General features: G+C 48.7%; 1 protein-coding gene across 4 annotated transcripts in view; it reads left to right on the top strand.

Annotated features, from left to right (window-relative positions):
* The window catches only part of phldb2b (pleckstrin homology-like domain, family B, member 2b), a 457,175-nt gene that overhangs the window by 285,045 nt on the left and 145,943 nt on the right, over window positions 1-26,187 (top strand). For all 4 annotated transcript variants that reach the window (XM_070894178.1, XM_070894179.1, XM_070894180.1 and 1 more), the window contains 2 exons: window positions 14,294-14,449; window positions 18,641-18,751. In XM_070894178.1, the coding sequence (XP_070750279.1) occupies window positions 14,294-14,449; window positions 18,641-18,751 (267 nt within the window). The remainder of the gene's footprint in view (window positions 1-14,293; window positions 14,450-18,640; window positions 18,752-26,187) is intronic.

Here is a 26,187-nt window from a genome sequence, read left to right on the forward strand (position 1 = left end):
GACAGATACAGTCCCATTGGGTGTCTACAGACAGACACAGTCCCATTGGATGTGTCTATAGACAGATACAGTCCCATTGGATGTGTCTATAGACAGATACAGTCCACACTGGGGGTGTTTATAGACAGATACAGTCCACACTGGGGGTGTTTATAGACAGATACGTCCCATTGGGTGTGTCTATAGGCAGATATAGTCCACACTGGGGGTGTCTATAGACAGATACAGTCCCATTGGGTGTGTCTATAGACAGATACAGTCCCCTTGGGTGTGTCTATAGATACAGTCCACATTGGGTGTGTCTATAGACAGATACAATCCCATTGGGTGTGTCTATAGACAGATACAGTCCCATTGGGTGTGTCTATAGACAGATACAGTCCTATTGGGTGTGTCTGTAGACATACAGTCCCATTGGGTATATCTATAGACAGATACAGTCCCATTGGATGTTTATAGACAGCTACAGTCCCCATTGGGTGTGTCTGTAGACAGATGCAGTCCCATTGGGGGTGTCTATAGACAGATGCAGTCCCATTGGGGGTGTCTATAGAGAGATACAGTCCCATTGGGTGTGTCTATAGACAGATACAGTCCACACTGGGGGTGTTTATCGACAGATACAGTCCACACTGGGGGTGTCTATAGATATACAGTCCCATTGGGGGTGTTTATAGACAGATACAGTCCCATTGGGTGTTTATAGACAGATACAGTCCCATTGGGTGTCTATAGACAGATACAGCCCCATTGGGGGTGTTTATTGAGGAGTTGAGTGCATAAAGATGGAGCAGAACCGGGGAAGGTGTTTGTGGGGAATGGCAGTGGTTAGAGATGTTGCGTGATGTGATAGGAAGAAGGCATGAAAGATAGAGGAGAGGGGGGCAGTTTATCAAGACACGAAGTGGCAGAGACAAGGACACTGCGGCCTGTGTTGAAGGTGCTGTGTAAGTTCTGTACATCTCTGAATGCTCCCACATGTGGACAGTGAGTGTGTTAACCACCCAGCTGATGAATCAGCGTCCTGGCAGCACTCTAGGCCGAAGCTTTGAGCTGGAAAGCGATTCTAACAGGGAGCAAGATCGATCCAATGTGCTGTGCTGCCTGCTGTATATTCTGCCCAAACTTCAAGGTACACAGAGAGGTTGCAATGTGCTGTGCATTGGTCTCCTATTTGTTGTAAAGAAATCTCAGCTGCTGTTTTATCATCTCCTTCTCCCCATTCCTGTTCCATGTGACTTGCTGAAGCGGCTGGATTAGTCTTGATTTGAGCAGGACGTGACGTGAAAGGGTGAGGTGGCAGGGGGCAGGTAACTTTTTGAACATGACCATCAATGTCTGACCGTTACACCAGGGTGCCGTACATGGAGAGTAGGGGGGTCCCTCTGGGTCAGGCCCAGGTTGCCTGCCCTCCAGTGCCCATGTGTGCCGGTTCCTGGGGAGTGACTGACCGCACAAAGAGGTGGAGACCCTGAATGATGGTGCCATGCCCCGTATGTGCCTGGCCCACATTTCTGGGATCCAAATAGAGTTGCACAGGAGGATCCCAGCTGAAAGAAAGACTTGCATTTATATAGCGCCTTTCACGAGTACCGGACGTTTCAAAGCGCTTTATAGCCAATGAAATACTTTTTGGAGTGCAGTTACTGTTGTAATGTGGGAAATACGGCAGCCAATTTGCGCACAGCAAGCTCCCACACGCAGCAATGTGATAATGACCAGATAATCAGTTTTTTTTGTTATGTTGATTGAGGGATAAATATTGGCCCCAGGACACTGAGGATAACTCCCCTGCTCTTCTTCGAAATAGTGCCCTGGGATCTTTTACATCCACCTGAGAGCAGACGGGGCCTCGGTTTAACGTTTCACCCGAAAGACGGCACCTCCGACAGTGCGGCGCTCCCTCAGCACTGCACTGGAGTGTTAGCCTAGATTTATGTGCTCAGGTTCGTGAAGTGGGACTTGAACCTACAACCTTCTGACTCAGAGGCGAGAGTGCTACCCAATAAGCCACAGCTTGCACAAAAAGGCAGAAAGAGAAAGTATTTGTATTTATATAGCACCTGTCACAACCTTATGTCTGAATAGCCACTTATCTTGGTGTGGTTATTATGAGCGTTTCTTAATTCCAGTCTCTCGAGAACATTCCCGGCAAAGAATAACAAAACAAGATGAAACCTTAGAGTGTAATTGCTACAACTTGCATTCTCCCATCTGGGGCCGATCAACAAACCACAAATACCATAAATATCAAAGTCTAAAGTTGCTGTTGTAATGTCGGAAATGCAGCAGACAGTTTGCACAGCAAGCTTCCAGAAACAGTCATGAAATAAATGAACAGATAATCTGTTTTCGTGCTGTAGGTTGAGGGATAAATATTGGCCAGGACAACAGGGATAACTCCCATGCTCTTCGAAATAGTGGCCATGGGATCTTTTACATCCACCTGAGAGAGCAGACAAGGCCTCGGTTTAACATCTCATCTGAAAGATGGCACCTCCGACAGTGCAGCACTCCCTCAGCACTGCACTGGAGTATCAGTCTAGATTTATGTGCTCAAGTCCCTGAAGTGGGACTTGAACCCACAACCTTCTGACTCAGAGGCCAGAGTGCTGCCCACTGAGTCACAGCTGACACAAAAGTAATTGAATCGTATATAAATGATGCAGAAGTTGTTTTTTTCCTCCATCTGGAAATGCTGGAATCAATTATTAAAGATGTAATAGCAGTGCATTTGGAAAGCAGTGACAGGATTGGTCCAAGTCAGCATGGATTTATGAAAGGGAAATCATGCTTAACAAATCTTCTTGAATTTTTTGAGGATGTAACTAGTAGAGTGGACAAGGGAGAACCAGTGGATGTAGTGTACTTGGACTTTCAAAAGGCTTTTGTCAAGGTCCCACACAAGAGATTGGTATGCAAAATCAAAGTGCATGGTATTGGGGGTAATGTATTGACGTGGATAGAGAACTGTTTGGCAGACAGGAAACAAAGAGTAGGAATAAACGGGTCCTTTTCAGAATGGCAGGCAGTGACTAGTGGGGTACCGCAAGGTTCAGTGCTGGGACCCCAGCTATTTACAATATATATTAATGATTTAGACAAAGGAATTGAATGTAATATCTCCAAGTTTGCAGATGACACTATGCTGGGTGGCATTGTGAGCTGTGAGGAGGATGCTAAGAGGCTGCAGGGTGACTTGGACAGATTAGGTGAGTGGGCAAATGCATGGCAGATGCAGTATAATGTGGATAAATGTGAGGTTATCCATTTTGGTGGCAAAAACAGGAAGGCAGATTATTATCTGAATGGTGACAGATTAGTAAAAGGGGAGGTGCAGTGAGACCTGGGTGTCATGGTACATCAGAAAGTTGGCATGCAGGTACAGCAGGCGGAGAAGAAAGCAAATGGCATATTGGCCTTCATAGCGAGAGGATTTGAGTAGAGGAGCAGGGACGTCTTGCTGCAGTTGTACAGGGCCTTGGTGAGACCACACCTTGAGTATTGTGTGCAGTTTTGGTCTTCTAATCTGAGGAAGGACATTCCTGCTATTGAGGGAGTGCTGCGAAGATTCACCAGACTGATTCCCAGGATGGCAGGACTTACATATGAAGAAAGACTGGATCGACTAGGCTTATATTCACTGGAATTTAGAAGAATGAGAGGGGATCTCATAGAAACATATAAAATTCTGACGGGACTGGACAGATTAGATGCAGGAAGAACGTTCCCGATGTTGGGGAAGTCCAGAACTAGGGGTCACAGTCTCTGGATAAGGGGTAAGCCATCTAGTACTGAGATGAGGAGAAACTAGTGGGGGTGGTGGGGGAGCAGGGGTGGGGGCGCGGTGGGGGAGCAGGAGTGGGGGAGCGGGGGTAAGGGTAGGGGTGGCGGGGGGAGGTGCGAGGGTGGGGGGTGCGAGGTTGGGGGGGTGCGGAGGCGGGCGGGGTATCATATACAAGGCATCAAGTAACGGAAAGTGAGATCTCTCGAGCGCAGGATTGCTGAGCTCAAGGGTTGTCTCGCCGCATGGTCTAACATGGGGGAGCTTGAACTGTTTCTGGATCAGGCATTTCCAATATGCTCACCACACTGAGGTGGATAGCTGAGTGCGAGAGGCAATTTCACGAAGAGGGCAGGAGCTCTCCCTTGAAACATCTCCGCTTTAAGGAGAACACCACCTTCTCCAGTCTCTCCACATAACTGAAGTCCCTCACCCCTGGTACCATTCTAGTAAATTTCTTCTGCCCCCTCTCCAAGGTCTTGACATCCTTCCTAAAGTGTGGTGCCCAGAACTGCTCACAATACTCCAGCTGAGGTCTAACGTGTTTTATAAAAGTTCCTTGCTTTTATACTCTATTCCTCTATTAATGAAGCCAAGGAGCCCATATGCTTTTCGAACAGCTTTCCAAACTTGCCCTGCCACCTTTAAAGATTTATGTACATACACCTCAGGTCTCCCTGTTCCTGCACTCCCATTAAAATTGTACCATTTAGTTCATATTGCCTCTCCGTATTCTTCCTACCAAAATTTATCACTTCACACTTCTCTGCATTAAATTTCAGCTACCACGTGTCTGCCCATGTCACCAGTCTGTGTCCTGAAGTCTGATACTTTCCTTCTCACTGCTTACTAAATTTCTAAGATTTGTTTCATCTGTAAACTTTGAAATGGTGCCTTGTATACCCAAGTCCATGTCATTAATACATATCAAATAGATTAGTAGCCCCAATACTGGGGAACACCACTGTATACTCCCTCCAGTCTGAAAAACAACCGTTCACCGCCCCTCTCTGCTTTCTCTCCTTTACCCAATATTGTATCCACACTGCCACTGTCCCTTTAATCCCATGGGCTTCAATTCTGTTAACAAGTCTATTATGTGGTATTTATGTCAGATGCCTTTTCAAAGTCCATATACACGACATCAATCACACTGCCCTATCAGCCTTTGCCGTTACTCCCGCCAAGTGATTTTATGCTTGATTGTTCCTTGTCCTTTTCCATAATTATTCTAAATCTGATCACTATTTCCAAAATGTTCCCCCACTGAAACATGTTCCACTTCATTCCCCGGAACTAGATCTAGGACTGCTTCCTTCCTCGTTGGGCTGGAAACACACTGACCAAGAAAGTTTCCTTGTACACATTTCAGGAATTCCTCCCCTCATTGCCTTTGCACTGTTACTATCCCAGTCTGTATTAGGATCACTGAAGTTCCCCTGTTATCTCTAATCTAAAGTTCTTGCATCTTTATATAATTTGCGTACAGATTTGCTCCTCTATCTCCTTGCCACTATTTGGTGGTCAATACCCACACCCAGTCGGGTAAGAGCTCCTCCAATGTTCCTTAATTCTAACCAAATAGATTCTGTCTTTGACCTCACAAGTACATCATCCCCAATACTACAATATTTTCTATGATTAATTGCCACCCCACCTTTCTTTTTTCCTCCCCTATCTTTCCTGAATACTTTGCATCCAGGAATATGAAGATCCCAATAAGAACATAATAACTAGGAGCAGGAGTCGGCCATTCGGCCCCTCGAGCCTTCTCTGCCATTCAATGAGATCATGGCTGATCTTCTACCTCAACTCCACAGCACTATCCCCATATCCCCTAATTCCCTTGGTTCCCAAAAACTTATCAATCTCTGTCTTGAATATACTCAAAGACTGAGCCCCCACAGCCCTCTGGTGTAGATAATTCCAAAGATTCACCACCCTCTGAGTGAAGACATTTCTCCTCATCTCAGTCCTAAATGGCTTACCCCTTATCCTTAGACTGTGACCCCTGGTTCTGGACTTCCCCAACATTGGGAACATTCTTCCTGCATTTAACCTGTCTAAACCCGTCAGAATTTTAAACGTTTCTACGAGGTCCCCTCTCATTCTTCTGAACTCCAGTGAATACAAGCCCAGTTGATCCAGTCTTTCTTGATATGTCAGTCCCGCCATCCCGGGAATCAGTCTGGTGAACCTTCGCTGCACTCCCTCAATAGCAAGAATGTCCTTCCTCAAGTTAGGAGACCAAAACTGTTCACAATACTCCAGGTGTGGTCTCACCAAGGCCCTGTACAACTGTAGCAATACCTCCCTGCCCCTGTACTCAAAAGGCTAACATACCATTTGCTTTCCCAATTTCTTGCTGTACCTGCATGTTAACTTTCAGTGATTCGTGTACAAGGACATCCAGGTCCCTCTGAATGCAAACATTTCCCAGTCTGTTGCCATTCAACAAATATTCTGTTTCTTTGCTTTTCCTACCAAAGTGGATAAATTCACACTTCCCTATATTGTATTCCAGTTGCCATGTTCGTGCCCACTCAATAAATGTGTCTATATCTCTGCAGCCTCTTTGCATCCTCCTCACAGATTACTTTCCCAAGTAACTTTGTATCAGCAGGAAACGTAGATACATTACACTCGGTCTCTTCATCCAAATCATTGATATAGATTGTAAATAGCTGAGGACCCAGTACTGATCCTTGCGGCACCCCACTAGTTAAACCTGCCAATCCCAAAAAGGCCCGTTTATTCCTACTCTCTGATTTATGTCCATTAACCAATCCTCAATCCATTCTAATTTATTACCACCAATTCCATAAGTCCTAATTTTGTGTAATAACCTCATGTGTGGCACCTTATCGAATGCTTTTTGAAAATCCAAATATACTAAATCTACTGGTTCACCTTAACCATCCTACTAGTTACATCTTCAATAAAACTCTTAACAGATTAGTCAAACACAATTTCCCTTTCATAAAACCATGTTGACTCTACCTAAGCATATTACGATTTTCTAAGTGCTCTGTTATCTAAGTACCCTACGACTGATGTCAGGCTAACTGGCCTATAGTTCCGGATTTTCTCTTCCTCTTTTTTTAAATAGTGGAGTGACGTTGCTACCTTCCAATCGTTTGGGATTGTTCTAGAATCGAGGGAATTCTGGAAGATTAATACCAGTGCATGCACTATCTCTGCAGCTACCTCTTTCAAAACCCTAGGATGCAGGCCATCAGGTCCAGGGGATTTGTCAACTCTTAGTCCCATTAATTTCTCCAGTATGTCTTTACTTATACTAATTTCTTTAAGTTCCTCATTCACTCGATGCCCTTGGTTCCCATTATTTCCTGAATTTTTTTGTGTCTTCGAACTTCACTAATCTCTTATATTTACATACCTGTATAAACGTTTACATTCTGTTTTTATGTCTCTTGCTAATTTTCCCTTTCCTTATCAATTTCTTGATCTTTTGCTGAATTCTAAAATCCTCCCAATCCTCAGGCCTACTGCTCTTTTTGGCAACATGATAAGACTCTTCCTTTGATCGAATACTGTCTTTAACTTCTCGTTAGCCACGGTTGGTTCACTTTTCCTGTGGGGTTTTTGTGCCTTAAAAGAAGCATATGTTTGTTGTAAATTATGTATTAATTATTTAAATGCTATCCATTGCTTGTCTACCGTCATACCTTTTAATGTAATTTCCCAATCTACCTTAACCAACTCTCACCTTATAATTACATAGTTTGCTTTGTTTAGATTTAAGACCCTAGTTTTGGACTTAACTAAATCACTTTCAAACTCAATATAAAATTCTATCATATTATGGTCACTCTTCCCTAAAGGCCCCTTTACTACAAGGTTATTAATTAATCCTTTCTCATTGCTCAACACTAGATCTAAAATAACCTGTTCCCTAGTTGGTTCCTCAACATACTGATCTAGAAAACTATCCTGTATACATTCCATGAACTCGTCCTCCACACTATTGCAGATGCTGCATCCAAAATCCGGACTTCCGGAACGTTCCGGATTCCGCAGCCGCCGACTCTGCCGACCTCGAGGTCCCGCCATTGCCCTTGCCTCGGGGCCTCCTCGCCGACCCGCCCAAACACCTCCTCCGCGACGGGGCCAGTCCGAGCACCACCTCCGCGACGGGGCCCGCGACCCGAACACATCCTCCGCGACGGGGCCGGCCTGAACACGTCCTTCACGAAGGGGCCGGCGACCTGAACACCTCCCCCGCCACCCCCTCGCTCCCCACCCGCCTTTTTGCCGTTCCGAAATCTGGTAATACCTGAACCTGGGCTCGGGTGTTTCCGAATTCGTGACGTCACAAAGACGTTGCAAAGTCCGGAAAAACGTGGAGTCTGGAACGGCCTCGATCCCGAGGGTTCCGGATTCGGGCCGCTATACTTGGTACAACATATTTCGTTTGCTCAGTCGAAACGGAGACTAAAATCCCTCATGATTACTGTATTCCCCTTGTGACCTACACCTCTAATTTCCTGATTTATACCGTGCCCTACATTACAACCAATGTTTGAGAGCCTATAAACAACTCCCACCAATGTTTTCTGCCCCTTGCTGTTTCTTAGCTCCACCCAAACTGATCAGATAGAACTACTGTACACAGGGGGAATGGAGAGATCAGATAGAACTACTGAACACAGGGAATGGACAGACCAGATAGAACTACTGTACACAGGGAATGGACACATCAGATAGAACTACTGTACACACGGAATGGACAGATCAGATAGAACTACTGTACACAGGGAATGGACAGATCAGATAGAACTACTGTACACAGGGGGAATGGACAGATCAGATAGAACTACTATACACAGGGGAATGGAGAGATCATATAGAACTACTGCACACAGGGGAATGGAGAGATCAGATAGAACTACTGTACACAGGGAATGGACAGATCAGATAGAACTACTGTATATGGAATGGAGGGATCAGACACAACTACTGTACACAGAGGAATGGAGAGATCAGCTTGAACTACTGTACACAGGGGGAATGAAGAGATCAGATAGAACTACTGAACACAGGGAATGGACAGATGAGATAGAACTGCTGTACACAGGGAATGGAGAGATCAGATAGAACTACTGTACACAGGGAATGGACAGATCAGCTTGAACTACTATACACAGGGGGAATGGACAGATAAGGTAGAACAACTGTACAAGGCAATGGACAGATCAGACACAACTACTGTACACAGGGAATGGACAGATCAGCTTGAACTACTGTACACAGGGGGAATGGAGAGATCAGATAGAACTACTGAACACAGGGAATGGACAGATGAGATAGAACTGCTGTACACAGGGAATGGAGAGATCAGATAGAACTACTATACACAGGGAATGGAGAGATCAGATAGAACTAATGTATATGGAATGGAGAGATCAGATAGATCTACTGTACACAGGGGAATGGAGAGATCAGATAGAACTACTGTACATGGGGGGAATGGAGAGATCAGATAGATCTACTTTACACAGGGAATGGACAGATCTGATCGAACTACTGTATACACGGGATTGGAGAGATCTGAGAGAACTACTGTACACAGGGAATTAACAGATCAAATAGAACTACTGTATACGGGAATGGACGGATCAGATAGAACTACTGTGCACAGAGAATGGAGAGATCAGATAGAACTACTGTACACAGGGAATGGTCAGATCAGATAGAACTACTGTATACAGGGGAATGGACAGATAAGATAGAACTACTGTACACATGGAATGGAGAGATCAGATAGAACTACTGTACACAGGGAATGGACAGATCAGATAGAACTACTGTACATGGAATGGAGAGATCAGATAGAACTACTGTACACAGGGAATGGACAGATCAGATAGATCGACTGTACACAGGGAATGGACAGATCCAATCGAACTACTGTATACGCGGGATTGGAGAGATCAGATAGAAAATGGACAGATCAGATAGAACTACTTTATACAGGAATGGACAGATCAGGTAGATCTACAGTACACAGGGGAATGGACAGATCATGTATAACTACTGTATACAGGGAATGGACAGATCAGGTAGAACTACTGTACACAGGGAATGGAGAGATCAGATAGCACTACTGTACAAGGAATGGGCAGATCAGATAGGACTAAAGTACACAGAGAATGGACAGATCAGATAGAGCTCCTGTACACAGGGAATGTAGAGATCAGGGAGAACTACTGTACACAGGGAATGGACAGATCAGATAGAACTGCTTTACACAGAGGTGATGGACAGATCAGGTAGATCTACCGTGTACAGGGAATGGACAGCTCAGATAGAACTACTGTATATGGGAATGGACAGATCAGATTGAACTTCTGTACACAGGGAATGGACAGATCAGGTAGAAGTACTGTACACAGGGACTGGACAGATCAGGTAGATCGATTTACACAGGGGTTTGGATAGATCAGCAGAACTACTGTACACAGGGAATGGAGCGATCATATAGCACTACTGTACTTGGAATGGACAGATCAGATAGAACTACTTTACACAGGGAATGGGGAGATCAGATAGAACTACTGTACACAGGGAATGGAGAGATCAGAGAGAAATACTGTACACAGGGAATGGACAGATCAGATAAAACTAATGTACACAGAGGTGATGGACAGATCAGGTAGATCTACTGTACACAGGGAATGGTCAGCTCAGATAGAACTACTGTACACAGGGAATGGACAGATCAGATAGAACTACTGTATATGGAATGGAGAGATCAGATAGAACTACTGTATATGGAATGGAGAGATCAGATAGATCTACTGTACACAGGGAATGGACAGATCCGATTGAACTACTGTATACACAGGATTGGAGCAATCAGATAGAACTACTGTACACAGGGAATGGAGAGATCAGATGTAACTACTGTACACAGAGAATGGAGAGATCAGATAGAACCACTGTACACAGGGGAATGGAGAGATCAGATAGAACGACTACACAGGAATGGAGAGATCAGATAAAACTAATGTACACAGGGAATTGAGAGATCAGATAAAACTACTGAACACAGGGAATGAATAGATCAGATAGAACTACTGTACACAGGGAATGGACAAATCAGATAGAACTACTGTACACAGGGAATGGAGAGATCAGATAGAACTACTGTACACAAGGGGAATTGAGTGATCAGATAGAACTACTGTACACAGGGAGAATGGAGAGATGAGTTAGAACTACTGTTCACAGGGCAAATGGACAGATCAGATAGAACTACTGTACACAGGGGAATGGAGAGATCAGATAGAACTACTGTACACACGAATGGACAGATCAGATTGAACTACTGTACACAGGGGAATGGAGAGATCAGATAGAACTACTGTACACAGGGGAATGGAGAGATCAGATACAACTACTGTACACAGGGAATGGAGAGATCAGATAGAACTACTGTACACAGGGAATGGAATTATCAGAGAACTACTGTACACAGGGAATGGACCGATCAGATAGAACTACTCTACACAGGGAAATGGACAGATCAGATAGAACTACTGTACACAGGGAATGGCGAGATCAGATAGAACTACTGTACACGGGAATGGACAGATCAGATAGAACTACTGTACACAGGGAAACGGACAGATCAGATAGAACTACTGTACACAGGGAATGACAGATCAGATAGAACTACTGTACACAGGGAAACGGACAGATCAGATAGAACTACTGTACAGAGGGAATGGGCAAATCAGATAGAACTATATACAGGGGAATGGAGCGATCAGATCGAACTACTGTACACACGGAATGGACAGATCAGATAGAACTACTGTACACAGGGACTGGAGAGATCAGTTAGAACTACTGTGCACAGGGAATGGACAGTTCAGTTAGAACTACTGTACACAGGGAATGGAGAGATCAGATAGAACTACTGTACACACGGAATGGACAGATCAGTTAGAACTACTGTACACAGGGAATGGACAGATCAGATAGAACTACTGTACACAAGGAATGGACACATCAGGTGGAACTACTGTTCACAGGACGAATGGACAGATCAGATAGAACTACTGTACACGCGAATGGACAGATCAGATTGAACTACTGTACACGGGAGAATCGAGAGATCAGATAGAACTACTGTACACAGGGGAATGGAGAGATCAGGTGGAACTACTGTACACAGGGGAATGGAGAGATCAGATAGAACTACTGTACACAAGGGGAATGGAGTGATCAGATAGAACTACTGTACACAGGGGGAATGGAAAGATGAGATAGAGCTACTGTTCACAGGGCAAATGGACAGATCAGATAGAACTACTGTACACGCGAAAGGAGAGATCAGATTGAACTACTGTACACAGGGGAATGGAGAGATCAGATAGAACTACTGTACACAGGGTAATGGAGAGATCAGATACAACTACTGTACACAGGGAATGGAGAGATCAGATAGAACTACTGTACACAGGGAATGGACAGATCAGATAGAACTATATACAGGGGAATGGAGAGATCAGATAGAACTACTGTACACACGGAATGGACAGATTAGTTAGAACTACTGTACACAGGGAATGGACAGATCGGTGTTGCAGTGTTTTATCGATTTAAAATCTCTGTATGATTTTTTTATTAAATAAAACCTTAGGTTATAAAATGACAAAAATTCCTTCTATTATTCCTACTATCTTCACACACTCTTCCATGCCTTGATGAATCTGAGATGAAATTACAGTGAGATTAAAATCGTGGCCGGCAGTAATGTTTCGGAGTATAAAGTGTCGTTCTGTGACCAGCCTCTCACAGTTGCCCCGATTGACGCTCTCATTGGAATTATGACGGCATTCCCCGGCCGGATGTGTCAGTTCTCCATTCTACTCTCCGTGTAACAGCTGGAAAGTGGAGGAGGAATGAAAGAGCAGATTGAAAATAAACACGAATGGGGAAGAGTTTCAAATTGCCAGCCGGGAGTACAAATGCAGCAAGCTGAAAATCGTGTGGTTCCCATCGGCAATCCGCAATGGGTGGGAAGCGGAAATATACTGCAAGATATTCTCGGGGTAGAAGCTGGAAAAATAAAGTGCTTCTCCCTTCCTATTGCTGGAGGGCCATCTATCCCGAATACTTTGTGACCTCCATGTGGTTTGTATTTCAAGCAGACTTGAGGAGGAATTTCTTCTCTGAGTCGTGAATCTTTGGAATTCTCTGCCCCAGAGAGCTGTGGAGGCTGGGTCATTGAATATATTTAAGGTGGAGATAGACAGATTTTTGAGCGATAAGGGAGTAAAGGGTTATGGGGAGCGGGCAGGGAAGTGGAGCTGAGTCCTTGATCAGATCAGCCATGATCTTATTGAATGGTGGAGCAGGCTCGAGGGGCCAAATGGCTCCTATTTCTTATGTTCTTTTGTATCTAGCATAGAATTTCTTCCGCATGTTTCATTTCAATCTCTCTCTCTTGTTGAGACACGGGGAGGCATTGAGCAGAGATTGGCTGCTTCATTGACAACAAGGGAGGCTGAGCACATATGTGTCTAATGCTGCACAGGCTGGGTATCAAAACCTTGTTTGGAAGCAAGTTATTGGGCTCGCTCCCCCAATGAGGGCTCACGGTGAGGCATGGCGACCACAGGAAGACCCGGGTAGGAAATCGTGGCCCCACGGCAGTGCCTGGCTTTCTGTGCATTGGGGAACCAGCCCTTGGAACTGGCCCTTGGTATCGAGGTATCATCATAGGCAGTCCCTCGAAATCAAGGAAGACTTGCTGCCACTCGAAAAATGAGTTCTTCGGTGGCTGAAGAGTCCAATACGAGAGCCACAGTCCCTGTCACAGGTGGGACAGACAGTGGTTGAGGCAAAGGGTGGGACAGGTTTTCCGTATGCTCCTTCCGCTGCCTGTGCTTGGTTTCTGCATGCTCTCCGCAACAAGACTCGAGGTACTCAGTGCCCTCCCGGATGCACTTCCTCCACTTAGGGCGGTCTTTGGCCAGGGACTCCCAGGTGTCAGTGGGGATGTTGCACTTTATCAGGGAGGCTTTGAGGGTGTCCTTGAGATGTTTCCTCTGCCCACCTGGGGCTCGCTTGCCGTGTAGGAGTTCCGAGTAGAGCGCTTGCTTTGGGAGTCTCGTGTCAGACATGCGAACAATGTGTCCTGCCCAATGGAGCTGCTCGAGTGTGGTCGTGCTTCAATGCTGGGGATGTTGGCCTGATCGAGAACACTGACGTTGGTGCATCTGTCCTCCCAGGGGATTTGCAGGATCTTGCGGAGACATTGTTGGTGGTATTTCTCCAGCGATTTGAAGTATCTACTGCATATGGCCCAAATCTCTGCGCTATTCAGGAGGGCAGATATCAATGCAGCCTTGTAGACCATGAGTTTGGGGCATAAAAGGCTGCGGTAACATGCTAAAAGATAGAGAGAGCAGAGTTTGTAGTGGAGTGCTCCTGGTTGCATGTTAAGCAGTGTTTGGCCGGGTTATGTTTCGACAGGATGGTGAACAGTTGGATACAGAGATGAAACGATACGACGATTTAGAGTTTCAGCAGCTGGAGCTGGAGAGCAGGCTTGAAGAAGAGAAGGAGAACCTCTCCAAACAGCTCCTGGGGGAAATGGCAGAATACCAACAGAGTATTGCGACAAGGGAGGTGAGTGACTTTGTGCAGACAGGTGTATCGCACACAGGGGCTCTTGGAGCGAAGAAAAAGAAAGACTTGTATTTATATAGTGCCTCTCACTACCACCGGACGTCTCAAAGCACTTTACAGCCAATGAAGTACTTTTGGAGTGCAGTCACTGTTGTAATGTGGGAAACGCGGCAGCCAATTTGCGCACAGCAAGCTCCCACAAACAGCAATGTGATAAAACCGGATAATCCCTAGAAAGGGACAAAATTAGTTCAAAAAAATAAAGAAATAAAGCTAATTTTTGGCATCAGGGAATTATAGAATGAAACAGAAAAGAAAAGGTGGCCCTTCAGCCCATCATACCTGTGCCAGCTCTCTGAAAGAGTGATCCAATTAGTCCCACTCCCCCGCTCTTTCCCCATAGCACTGCACATTTTTCCTTTTCAAGTATTTAACCAATTCCTTTTTGAATGTCACGAGTGAATCTGTTTCCACCGCCCTTTCAGACTGCTGACTGCTTCCCAGTCGAGGAGCTGTTTGGCCAGCTCTGGTTGTGGCCTTTGCTGCAAGATCCCAGAGTCGATGTTCAGCAAATCCCTCAGCAGAGCAGACTGTTGGGGCGAGTTGATTTCTTTGGAAGCCCCTGTCAGTGCTTTTATAATTGACGCTACCAATCATAGAACCATAGAAATTTACAGCACGGAAGGGGGCCATTTCAGCCCATCGTGTCGGTGCCGGCCGACCAAGAGCTATCCAGCCTAATCCCACTTTCCAGCTCTTGGTCCGTAGCCCTGTAGGTTACGGCACTTCAGGTGCACATCCAAGTACTTTTTAAATGTGGTGAGGGTTTCTGCCTCTACCACCCTTTCAGGCAGTGAGTTCCAGACCCGCACCATCCTCTGGGTGAAGGAATTTCCCCTCATATCCCCTCTAAACCTCTCCGCAATTACTTTAAATCTATGCCCCCTGGTTGTTGACCCCTCTGCTAAGGGAAATCGGTCATAGAAACATAGAAAATAGGTGCAGGAGTAGGCCATTCAGCCCTTCGAGCCTGCACTGCCATTCAATTAGATCATGGCTGATCATTCCTTCAGTACCCCAAAAGTTGATCTTGCTGCTAGCAGAGAATGGTTTCAATCCATTGATCTCTGGGTTATGGGCCCAGCACACTTCCGCTGCGCCACTCTGCTCAGTTGTTGCAGATCCACTCTATCTAACCCTCATAATTTTATACACCTCAATAAGTTTTCCCCTCAGCCTCCTCTGTTCCAAAGAACACAACCCCAACCGATCTAATCTTTCCTGATAGCTAAACTGCTCCAGTATGTAAACTTTTCTCACTGTGATTCTCACCTCGTGCAGTGGTGGTGCTGGAGAACCTCCAGTGGTGGGATAATGCGATTGCAACGTGACGGAGGTGAAATTGGTCTTTCATGGTCATGTGAAACCCTCTCCTAACGAATCGACAATCTGTTTTACATCACACCCACTTTTCTTTCTCATACTGGCTGCTGATTCATTCTGCACCCGTTTCACACTGCCGGCAAAGACCAATTTCACCTCCAGTATGTTTACCGCCATTAATTTCATCATAAATAGGTGACATAGAAATGCAGAAATGCAAACAGCCGACAGAATGTGTGCACAGATGTGAGATTTGTCATATATTATTGCTGGAAGAGAGCTGGGTTATGTAGGTAGGGAATAATATACCCAAAGGTTGGCACTTCACCAGGGCCAAGGTAAACACGTGTTCCAAGTCATGCTCTGTTTACATTTCACTGAGGCCTGTCGGAAGTGCATTAGCCTGGGATTTTCCTGGGCTGACGGCAGAGTGGGCGCCGCTCCGAGGAAAGTCTTGGCCTTTGCGTGCTATGCTTGCCGCTGACCTAGCACCCCCCTGCCTAGAGGCGCTGAGTTCAAATCCCACCATGACCACATGTGAGGTTGAGTTCACTAACTGGTGGACCGGCACTGGAGAACACGGCCACGGAAGCTGCAGAAATCTCCCAAAAACCCAACTGGTTCACTCACGACAAGGGAACTCGTTACCCCAAACCCGGTCTGGCCCCAGACCCACATTGTCAGGTTGATTGTTAATGCCCTCTGAGACACTAGGGATGGACAGTAAATGCCAGCATTGCCAACATCCTATGGACGAATATAGAATTTGGTTGCGTTTTACCGTAAAGAGTAAAGGGAAAAAAATTACATCTTTTTGAGTTTAATTTCTGTCAGCTATGGCTCAATGGGCAGCACCCTTGCCTCTGAGTCAGAAGGTTGTGCATTCAAGTCCCACTCCAGGGACTTGAGCACAAAAATCTAGGCTGACACTCCAGTGCAGTGCTGAGGGAGCGCTACATTGTCGGAGGTGCCGTCTTTCGGATGAGACGTTAAACCGAGGCCCCGTCTGACCTCCTCAGGTGGATGTAAAAGATCCCATGGCACTATTTCAAAGAAGACTAGGGGAGTTATCCCCGGTGTCCTGGCCAATATTTCTCTCTCGCTTGGGCAGTTCCTCGGAGTCGAAGATGACTTGCTTCCACACTAAAAATGAGTTTTCAGTTGACCGATGAGCTCTATGCGGGACCTACAGTCTGTGTCACAGGTGGGGCAGATGGTGGTTGAAGGGACATGTGGGTGGGGGGCCTGGGTTGCCGCACACTTCTTCGACGCTTGGTTTCAGCTTGCTCTCAACATAGAGACTCGAGGTGCTCAGCGCCCTCCCGGATGCACTTCTTCCACTTAGGTCAGTCTTTGGCCAGGGACTCCCAGGTGGCGGTGGGGATATTGCACTTTATCAAGGAGGCTTTGAGGGTGTCCTTGAAACGTTTCCTCTGCCCACCTGGGGCTCGCTTGCCGTGTCTGAGCTCCGAGAAGGGCGCTTGCTTTGGGAGTCTCATGTCAAGCATGCGGACAATATGGCCTGTCCAGCAGAGCTGATCGAGCGTGGTCAATGCTTCGATGCTGGGGATGTTGGCCTGGGCGAAAACACTGATGTTGGTGCGCCTATCCTGCCAATGGATTTGCAGGATCTTACGGAAGCAGTGTTGGTGGTACTTCTCCAGTGCTTTGAGGTGCCTGCTGTCATCATCATACGCAGTCCCTCGAAACGAGGATGACTTGCTTCCATGCCAAAAAAAGGACGAGTTCACAGGTGTTTCAGTGAAGGACCTGAACTACATCCTGAAGGGTGGAAGATGCCTGTGCGTGGATTTTTTTAACGTGGGGTGGCCATTGCACACCAGCCATCACACAGGCTTGACAAAGCTAGGTCTTGGTCCAGTGGCAAGGGTTAACCAGGACAACTGGAGACCTGCTCTGCTGCAAGGACCTAGTGCGCACATGTATCGCAGTGTGGGCTGGCCCGTACTGCCCCTGGCCCCAAACTCACGCCTCCCCTGAGACTCGATCACGTCCCTCCACAGTCTCTCGCCGCTCCTGCTGTATCTGCCCACGCTCCAATCACCGACCTAGACCTTGATGACGTCACTCTTCACAGCCATCGCCCTCCTGCAGCAGCTCGCGCTGTACCTTGTAGTGGCCTTCACACTGCCCATGGCCGCCACTCACCGCTCCTTTTATGGCCCCGACCTGCCACTGATGTTCCCTCGTAGGTCGGGGCCTCCACGCTGCCCATGGCCGCCGCCGTGGTGCCTGCTGTACATAGTCCATGGCTCTGAGCCTTATAGGAGGGCACGTATCACCACTGCTCTGTAAACCGTGCTTGGTGCTGGGTTTGAGGTTCTGGTCTTCAAACACTCTCTTTCTCAGGCGACCGAAGGCTGCACTCGCAAACTGGAGGCGGTGTTGGACTTTGTCATCGATGTCTGCCCTTGTTGACAGTAGGCTCCCGAGGTATGGAAAATAGTCCACGTTGTCCAAGGCCTCATGTTTATCCCTCAATCAGCATAACAAAAACAGATGATCTGGCCATTATCACATTGCTGCTTGTGGGAGCTTGCTGTGCGCAAGTTGGCTGCTGCATTTCCCACGTTACAACAGTGACTACACTCCAAAAGTACTTCATTGCTGTAAAGCTCTTTGAGACGCCCGATGGTCATGAAAGGCGCTATATAAATCCAAGTCATTCCTTTTAATTTTTTTCCACATAACTACTTGATAATTAATGTTTTAATATAAATTCAATGACCAGTCAGACACCTTTTATTTGAAGATGTTTCTCATGAGGCCACTGCTTTACTCTAACAGAAAAAACTGGCATCGTTGAGAAGTCAGGCCGGACAGATAGAGCAGCAGGCGGAGGTCGAGCATCAGCACTTCGCCAAAGAGAAATGCAACTTACTCACCATGCTGCAGAGAGTAAGTGCCCGATTCCCACCCCGGGGAGGGTGGGGGATTGGGGGGTGGGAGCGGTGGGGTGGCCCGAGGAGACCTTGGTCGGGTATGAAGAGAAAATGGCAGAAATACTCAGCAGGTCAGGCAGCTTCTGTGGAGAGAGAAACAGTTACCGTCTCAGGTCGATGACCCTGCGTCAGAACTGGAAAAAGTTAGAGATGCAACAGGTTTTAAGGAAGTGCAGGAGCTGGGAAAGGGGGAGGGGAGAAAGAACAAAAGGGAAGGTCTGTGATAGGGTGGAAGGCAGGAGAGATCAGAGAGACAAAAGGGATGATGGTGTGAGGCAAAAGGCGATGGTAGTGGGACATTAAGAAACAAAAGCTGAGTCTAGATAGAGTGTAAATGGGAATGGCTGAATCATCAACAACTGCCCTGGGAATAAATAGGGGCAGAGGTTATGGTCTGAAATTGTTGAACTCGATGTTGAGTCCAGAAGGCTGTAAAGTGCCTAAACGAAAGATGAGGTGCTGTTCCTCAAGCTTGTGTTGAGCTTCATCGGAACAGTGTCGGAGGCCGAGGACGGAAAGGTCAGAGTGAGAGTGGAGCGGGGAATTAAAGTGACAGGCGACCGGAAGCTCCGGGTCACACTTACGGACTGAACAGAGATGTTCTGCAAAGCAGTCACCCAATCTATGTTTGGTCTCCCCAATGTAGAGGAGACCAATGTAAAGGCTCCCACAGCCTGGGAATGAGGCAGAAAGAAGGCAGGGAGGTCCCCGGGGGAAATTTTTACTGGATCCCTGACCTGGGTTGGTCCGGGTAATTCTGGCTTCTGATTTCTGTCCATTGATTTTTCTGGGAATGCTGCTTCACTGCTGGATGGGCTGATCGGGGAGTCAGCCCTATGGGAGCAATTTTCCAGGTGTCAATCCTCAATACCCGAGGCATTGTTTCGAGGTAAGCAGTTTAAGCATCGTAACATTGGTCGTTTTCTCTGAGCACCAATATCTGTTCTTCTCGAAGTTTGGTTATCCAATCAGTGAACAATATAGGGGAGCTCCATGGTCACTGGTAGCCAATTGGAAAATCCGCAGCGACCAATCATCGGATTACACAGGACATACAACACAGAAACAGACCATTTGGCCTAACCAGTCCATGCCGGCGTTTATGCTCCACTCGAGCCTCCTCCTGTCTTTCCTCATCTAAATCTATCAGCGTGACCCTCTATTCGCTTCTCCCTCATATGCTTGTCTAGCCTCCCCTTAAATGCATCTATACTATTCGCTTCAACCACTCCCTGTGGTAACGAGTTCCACATTCTCACCACTCTCCAAGTAAAGAGGTTTCTTCTGAATTCCTTATTGGATTTCTTGGTGATTAGTGCAGTTGTACAGGGCCTTGGTGAGGTCCCACCTGGAATATTGTGTTCAGTTTTGGTCTCCTAATCTGAGGAAGGACGTTCTTGCTATTGAGGGAGTGCAGCGAAGGTTCACCAGACTGATTCCCGGGATGGCTGGACTGACACATGAGGAGAGACTGGATCAACTGGGCCTTTATACATTGGAGTTTAGAAGAATGAGAGGGGATCTCAGAGAAACATATAAGATTCTGACGGGACTGGACAGGTTAGATGCAGGTAGAATGTTACCGATGTTGGGGAAGTCCAGAACCAGGGAACATAGTCTTAGGATAAGGGGTAGGCCATTTAGGACTGAGATGAGGAGAAATTTCTTCACTCAGAGAGTTGTTAACCTGTGGAATTCCCTGCCGCAGAAAGTTATTGATGCCAGTTCGTTAGATATATTCAAGAGGGAGTTAGATATGGCCCTTACGGCTAAGGGGATCAAGGAGTATGGAGAGAAAGCAGGAAAGGGGTACTGAGGTGAATGATCAGCCATGATCTTATTGAATGGTGGTGCAGGCTCGAAGGGCCGAATGGCCTACTCCTGCACCTATTTTTTACGTTTCCATCTTATATTAGAAACATAGAAAATAGGTGCAGGAGCAGGCCATTCAGCCCTTCGAGCCTGCACCGCCATTCAATATGGTTATGGCTGATCATGCAACTTCAGTACCCCATTCCTGCTTTCTCTCCATACCCCTTGATCCCTTTAGCCGTAAGGGCCACATCTAACTCCCTTTTGAATATATCCAACGAACTGACCTCAACAACTTTCTGTGGTAGAGAATTCCACAGGTTCACAACTTTCTGAGTGAAGAAGTTTCTCCTCATCTCGGTCCTAAATGGCTTACCCCTTATCCTTAGACTGTGACCCCTGGTTCTGGACTTCCCCAACATTGGGAACATTCTTCCTGCATCTAACCTGTAAAATCCCGTCAGAATTTTATATGTTTCTATGAGATCCCCCCCTCATTCTTCTAAATTCCAGTGAATATAAGCCGAGTCAATCCAGTCTTTCTTCAAATGTCAGTCTTCATTGATGGCCTCTAGCTGTTTCCCACAAGTGGAAACATTTTCTGGGGTTGAAATTGAGCTTATGTAGCCGGGCAATTTCAGCCCCGGAGAATGTTTCCACCCAAGAGACCTCATCGCCGGGGAGCAGGTGGACAGGCCGACCCGATTGGAATTGGCCCCAGGCCGGAAGCGGTGGGAACGGGTTTCCGCGCTGCCCGTGCTACCCCCCCCCCCCCCCCACCCCACATCGGGCTCACGCCCAACCCCACATCGCCCGGTGGTGACCCCCTTTCCGAACCCTGCAGGAAATTGCCCCGCAGCAGCGGCGCTGCTGTCGGTCGGTGCCCCCGGCAGTTTTCCCCAGCAGCGAGCGGTGTATGGCTGGGCGGCATGTCCGCCCGTAATGGTAAACCAGGCGGTCAGAGCTGTCCCGGCAGCACCGAGTGACGGAATTTGGTGAATGAGGCCAGTTTGATTGTTTTGTTTAGTTTTATGTTTGCGATGTAGCTTATTGTGGGTTGTTTAAGGAATTGGGAATGGTGGTCGTGTTTTTAGGTGTGTTTTTTTTAACCACAGAAGCCTCCCTTAGGGCGCTCGGAGACCGGCTGTTTAGCTCAGGATTTTCCCACGCTCAGCCGGCCTAGCGCCCTGAGAGAGGTGTACAACACCTGCCTTAGCGCCCCGCCCCACACTCGGGGCCCAACTGACCAATGTTACTGACTGAGGCGCAAACTTTACCGCCCCGCCGCTATTACCGCCCCGAAATGAGCAGAGCCGAAAAATCCAGCCCAGGGTGCTCAGAAGAAATCTGTCCCCAAGCAATTTTAGGAACAGGTAAAGCCCATTTGGCTCAACCGGTTTGCTCCTTTTTTTAATAGATTTGAACTGCACCTCCTGACCATCTCACAATCACCTCATCTCATAGGCGGTCCCTCGTATCGAGGGTGACTTGCTTCCACGCCAAAAAAGGATGAGTTTACAGATGTTTCAATGAAGGACCTAATATTCCAGGTCGCGAAGGGTGTTGAAGTCTGGAAGGTGCCTATAGGTGGATTTATTTAACGTGTGGTGACCGTTGCACACCAGCCACCACACGGGCTTGACAGAGCTAGGTCTTGGTCCAGTGGCAAGGGTTAACTAGGACGACTGGAGACCTGCTCTGCTGCACGGACCTAGTGCGCACACATATGGCTGCCCCTGGGCCCCGGGCCCCGAACTCTCGCCTCTCCTGGGCCCCGATCACGTCCCTCTACGAACTCTTGCCTCTCCTGCCCGCACTGCAGTCAGCCATCGCCCTCCTGCAGCAGCACACGCTGCTCCCTGCAGTGGTATGTCGCCGTACGCTGCTCCCTCTAATGGCCCCGGCCTGCTGATGGTCTTGCAGACCGGGACTGTGCCAATTTGCAGACTGGGTCGCCGCACGCTGCTCCCTCCCAGCAGCTGGGCCTGTGTCTCCGGCTCCCCCTCTCCAGCTAACCCGCTCCCTCAGGCTGCCACACGAATATCCATTTCACAATATCCTTCAGTCCGCTCTCTCTTCAGCAATCCACAGGATTGAATCCACTTATACTGTTTGCTCACTGGTCATCCGCAGTAACTTAGTCCTTAGTTTATATCCATTACTCTTTCATTAAAGAACTTCCAACCAACTTCCTGCTTTTCTATTGTGTCCTTAGCACAGAAAAACATCTCAATAACAATTGCCTTCATATAGCGCCTTTAATGGAGTAAAACGTCCTTAGAGCATCATCAAACAAAATTTGACACCAAGCCACTTGGGGAGATATTCGGACAGAGAGATATTGGTCACAGAGGTAGGTTTTAAGGAGCATCTTAAATGAAGAAAGAGAGGCGGAGAGGTTTAGGCAGGGAGTCCCACGGCCACCAATGGTGAAGTGATGTGCAGGATGCCAGATTTGGAGGAGCACAGAGATCTCAGCGGTTGTAGAGCTGGAGGATGATGCAGAGATAGGGAGGGGCAAATCCACGAGGGATTTGAACACGAGGATAAGAGTTGAATCCCTTTACGAAGGGCATAGGAGGTGCCGAGCAGGATACGTTGAAGATTAAAGAGGGACGCACCAACGGCGTGATCAGAGAGAAAGCACTTGAAGGAGGGGGGATTGGTAGACAGGCAGAGAGGCTTTGGGAGCGGAGGGCCTGAAAGATTGGTCTTATTGGTGGACTGAAGGGAATGAGTGATGAGCAATAATACAACGCTTGAGCAGAAGGTATGGCCGAGGAGGTCACATTGCAGAAGGTGCTTTGGATGAGGTGGAGCAAGACCGTGACAGAATAAAACGGAAATAGCAACCTTAACATCACCATGGGGGCTTGGCAAGGATAGAAATGATGGGTCTCCTTTCTTAGACAAGAACTTCCTTTTCTCCCTAGAATTTGAGCCACTTCCCACCATGAACAATTTGTTTACATCAGCTTTGTCAATTTTCTATTTGGTTACCATGAGTTGAGAGTCAGGCATTAAGCCGAAGTCCTTCTGTGTGGTCAGATGGACTAGAATGAGTGGTGCAGATCCCCCGCACTGGGCCGTCCCTGCACTGGGCAATCCCCACACTGGGCAATCCCCGTACTGGGCAATCCCTGCACTGGGCAATCCCCGCACTGGGCAATCCCTGCACTGGGCAATCCCCGCACTGGGCAATCCCCGCACTGGGCAATCCCCACACTGGGCAATCCCCACACTGGGCAATCCCCGCACTGGGCCATCACCACACTGGGCAATCCCTGCATTGGGCAATCCCCACACTGGGCAATCCCTGCACTGGGCAATCCCCGCACCGGGCTGTCCCAGCACTGGGCCATCCCCCGCACCGGGCAATCCCCACACTAGGCCATCCCCGCACTGGGCCATCCCCGCACTGGGCCATCCCCGCACTGGGCAATCCCCGCACTGGGCAATCCCCACACTGGGCAATCCCCACAGTGGGCAATCCCCCGCACTGGGCCATCCCCCGCACTGGGCAATCCCCACACTGGGCAATCCTCACACTGGGCAATCCCCACACTGGGCCGTCCCCGCACTGGGCAATCCCCGCACTGGGCAATCCCCACACTGGGCAATCCCCGCACTGGGCAATCCCCGCACTGGGCCATCCCCGCACTGGGCCATCCCCACACTGGGCCGTCCCCGCACTGGGCAATCCTCGCACTGGGCAATCCCCACAATGGGCAATCCCCCGCACTGGGCCATCCCCCGCACTGGGCAATCCCCACACTGGGCAATCCTCACACTGGGCAATCCCCACACTGGGCCGTCCCCGCACTGGGCAATCCCCGCACTGGGCAATCCCCACACTGGGCAATCCCCGCACTGGGCAATCCCCGCACTGAGCAATCCCCGCACTGGGCCATCCCCGCACTGGGCAATCCCCGCACTGGGCAATCCCCGCACTGGGCCATCCCCGCACTGGGCAATCCCCGCACTGGGCAATCCCCGCACTGGGCAATCCCCGCACTGGGCCATCCCCACACTGGGCAAGCCCCGCACTGGGCAAGCCCCGCACTGGGCAATCCCCGCACTGGGCAATCCCCGCACTGGGCAATCTCAGCACTGGGCAATCCCCGCACTGGGCAATCCCCGCACTGGGCAATCCCCGCACTGGGCAATCTCAGCACTGGGCAATCCCCGCACTGGGCAATCCCCGCACTGGACAATCCCCGCACTGGGCCATCCCTGCACTGGGCAATCCCCGCACTGGGCAATCCCCGCGCTGGGCAATCCCTGCGCTGGGCAATCCCTGCACTGGGTAATCCCCGCACTGGGCAATCCCCGCACTGGGCAATCCCTGCACTGGGCAATCCCTGCACTGGGCAATCCCCACACTGGACAATCCCTGCACTGGGCAATCCCCGCACTGGGCAATCCCCGCACTGGGCAATCCCCGCTCTGGGCAATCCCCACACTGGGCAATCCCTGCACTGGACAGCCCCTGCACTGGGCAATCTCTGCATTGGGCAATCCCCGCACTGGGCAATCCCCACACTGGGCAATCCCCACACTGGGCAATCCCCACACTGGGCAATCCCCACACTGGGCAATCCCCGCACTGGGCAATCCCGCACTGGGCAATCCCCACACTGGGCCATCCCCCACACTGGACAATCCCTGCACTGGGCAATCCCCGCAGTGGGCAATCCCCGCACTGGGCAATCCCCGCTCTGGGCAATCCCCACACTGGGCAATCCCTGCACTGGACAGCCCCTGCACTGGGCAATCTCTGCATTGGGCAATCCCCGCACTGGGCAATCCCCACACTGGGCAATCCCCACACTGGGCAATCCCCACACTGGGCAATCCCCACACTGGGCAATCCCCGCACTGGGCAATCCCGCACTGGGCAATCCCTGCAATGGGCAATCCCCCCACTGGACCGTCCCCGCACTGGGCAATCCCTGCACTGGGCAATCCCCACACTGGGCAATCCCTGCCCTGGACGGCCCCTACACTAGGCAATCTCTGCATTGGGCAATCTCTGCATTGGGCAATCCCTGCACTGGGCAATCCTTGCACTGGACATCCCCTACACTGTGCAATCCCTGGACTGGGCAATCCCTGCACTGGACATCCCCTGCACTGGACATCCCCTGCACTGGACATCCCCTGAACTGGGCAATCCCTGCACTGGAAATCCCCTGCAGTGGAAATACCCTGCACTGGGCAATCCCTGCACTGAACATCCCCTGCACTGGGCATCCCCTGCACTGGGCAATCCCCTGCACTGGGCAACCCCTGCACTGGAAATCCCCTGCAATATCAGGGTTATCCAAATCTCGGCTGCCCATGTCCTAACTCTCACGAAGTCCCACCCACCCATTACCCCTGTACTCACTGACCTACGTTGGCTCCCAGTTAAGCAACGCCTCGATTTTCAAAATTCTCATCCTTATTTACAAATCCCTCCATGGCCTCGCCCCTCCCTATCTCTGTAATCTCCTCCAGCCCCACAACCCTTCGAGATCACTGCCCTCTTCCATTTCAGGACTTTTTAGCATCCTGGATTTTAATCACTTCCCATTGGTG

This window comes from Pristiophorus japonicus, chromosome 11 (genome assembly GCF_044704955.1).
Source record: "Pristiophorus japonicus isolate sPriJap1 chromosome 11, sPriJap1.hap1, whole genome shotgun sequence".
NCBI classification, from domain to species: domain Eukaryota; kingdom Metazoa; phylum Chordata; class Chondrichthyes; family Pristiophoridae; genus Pristiophorus; species Pristiophorus japonicus.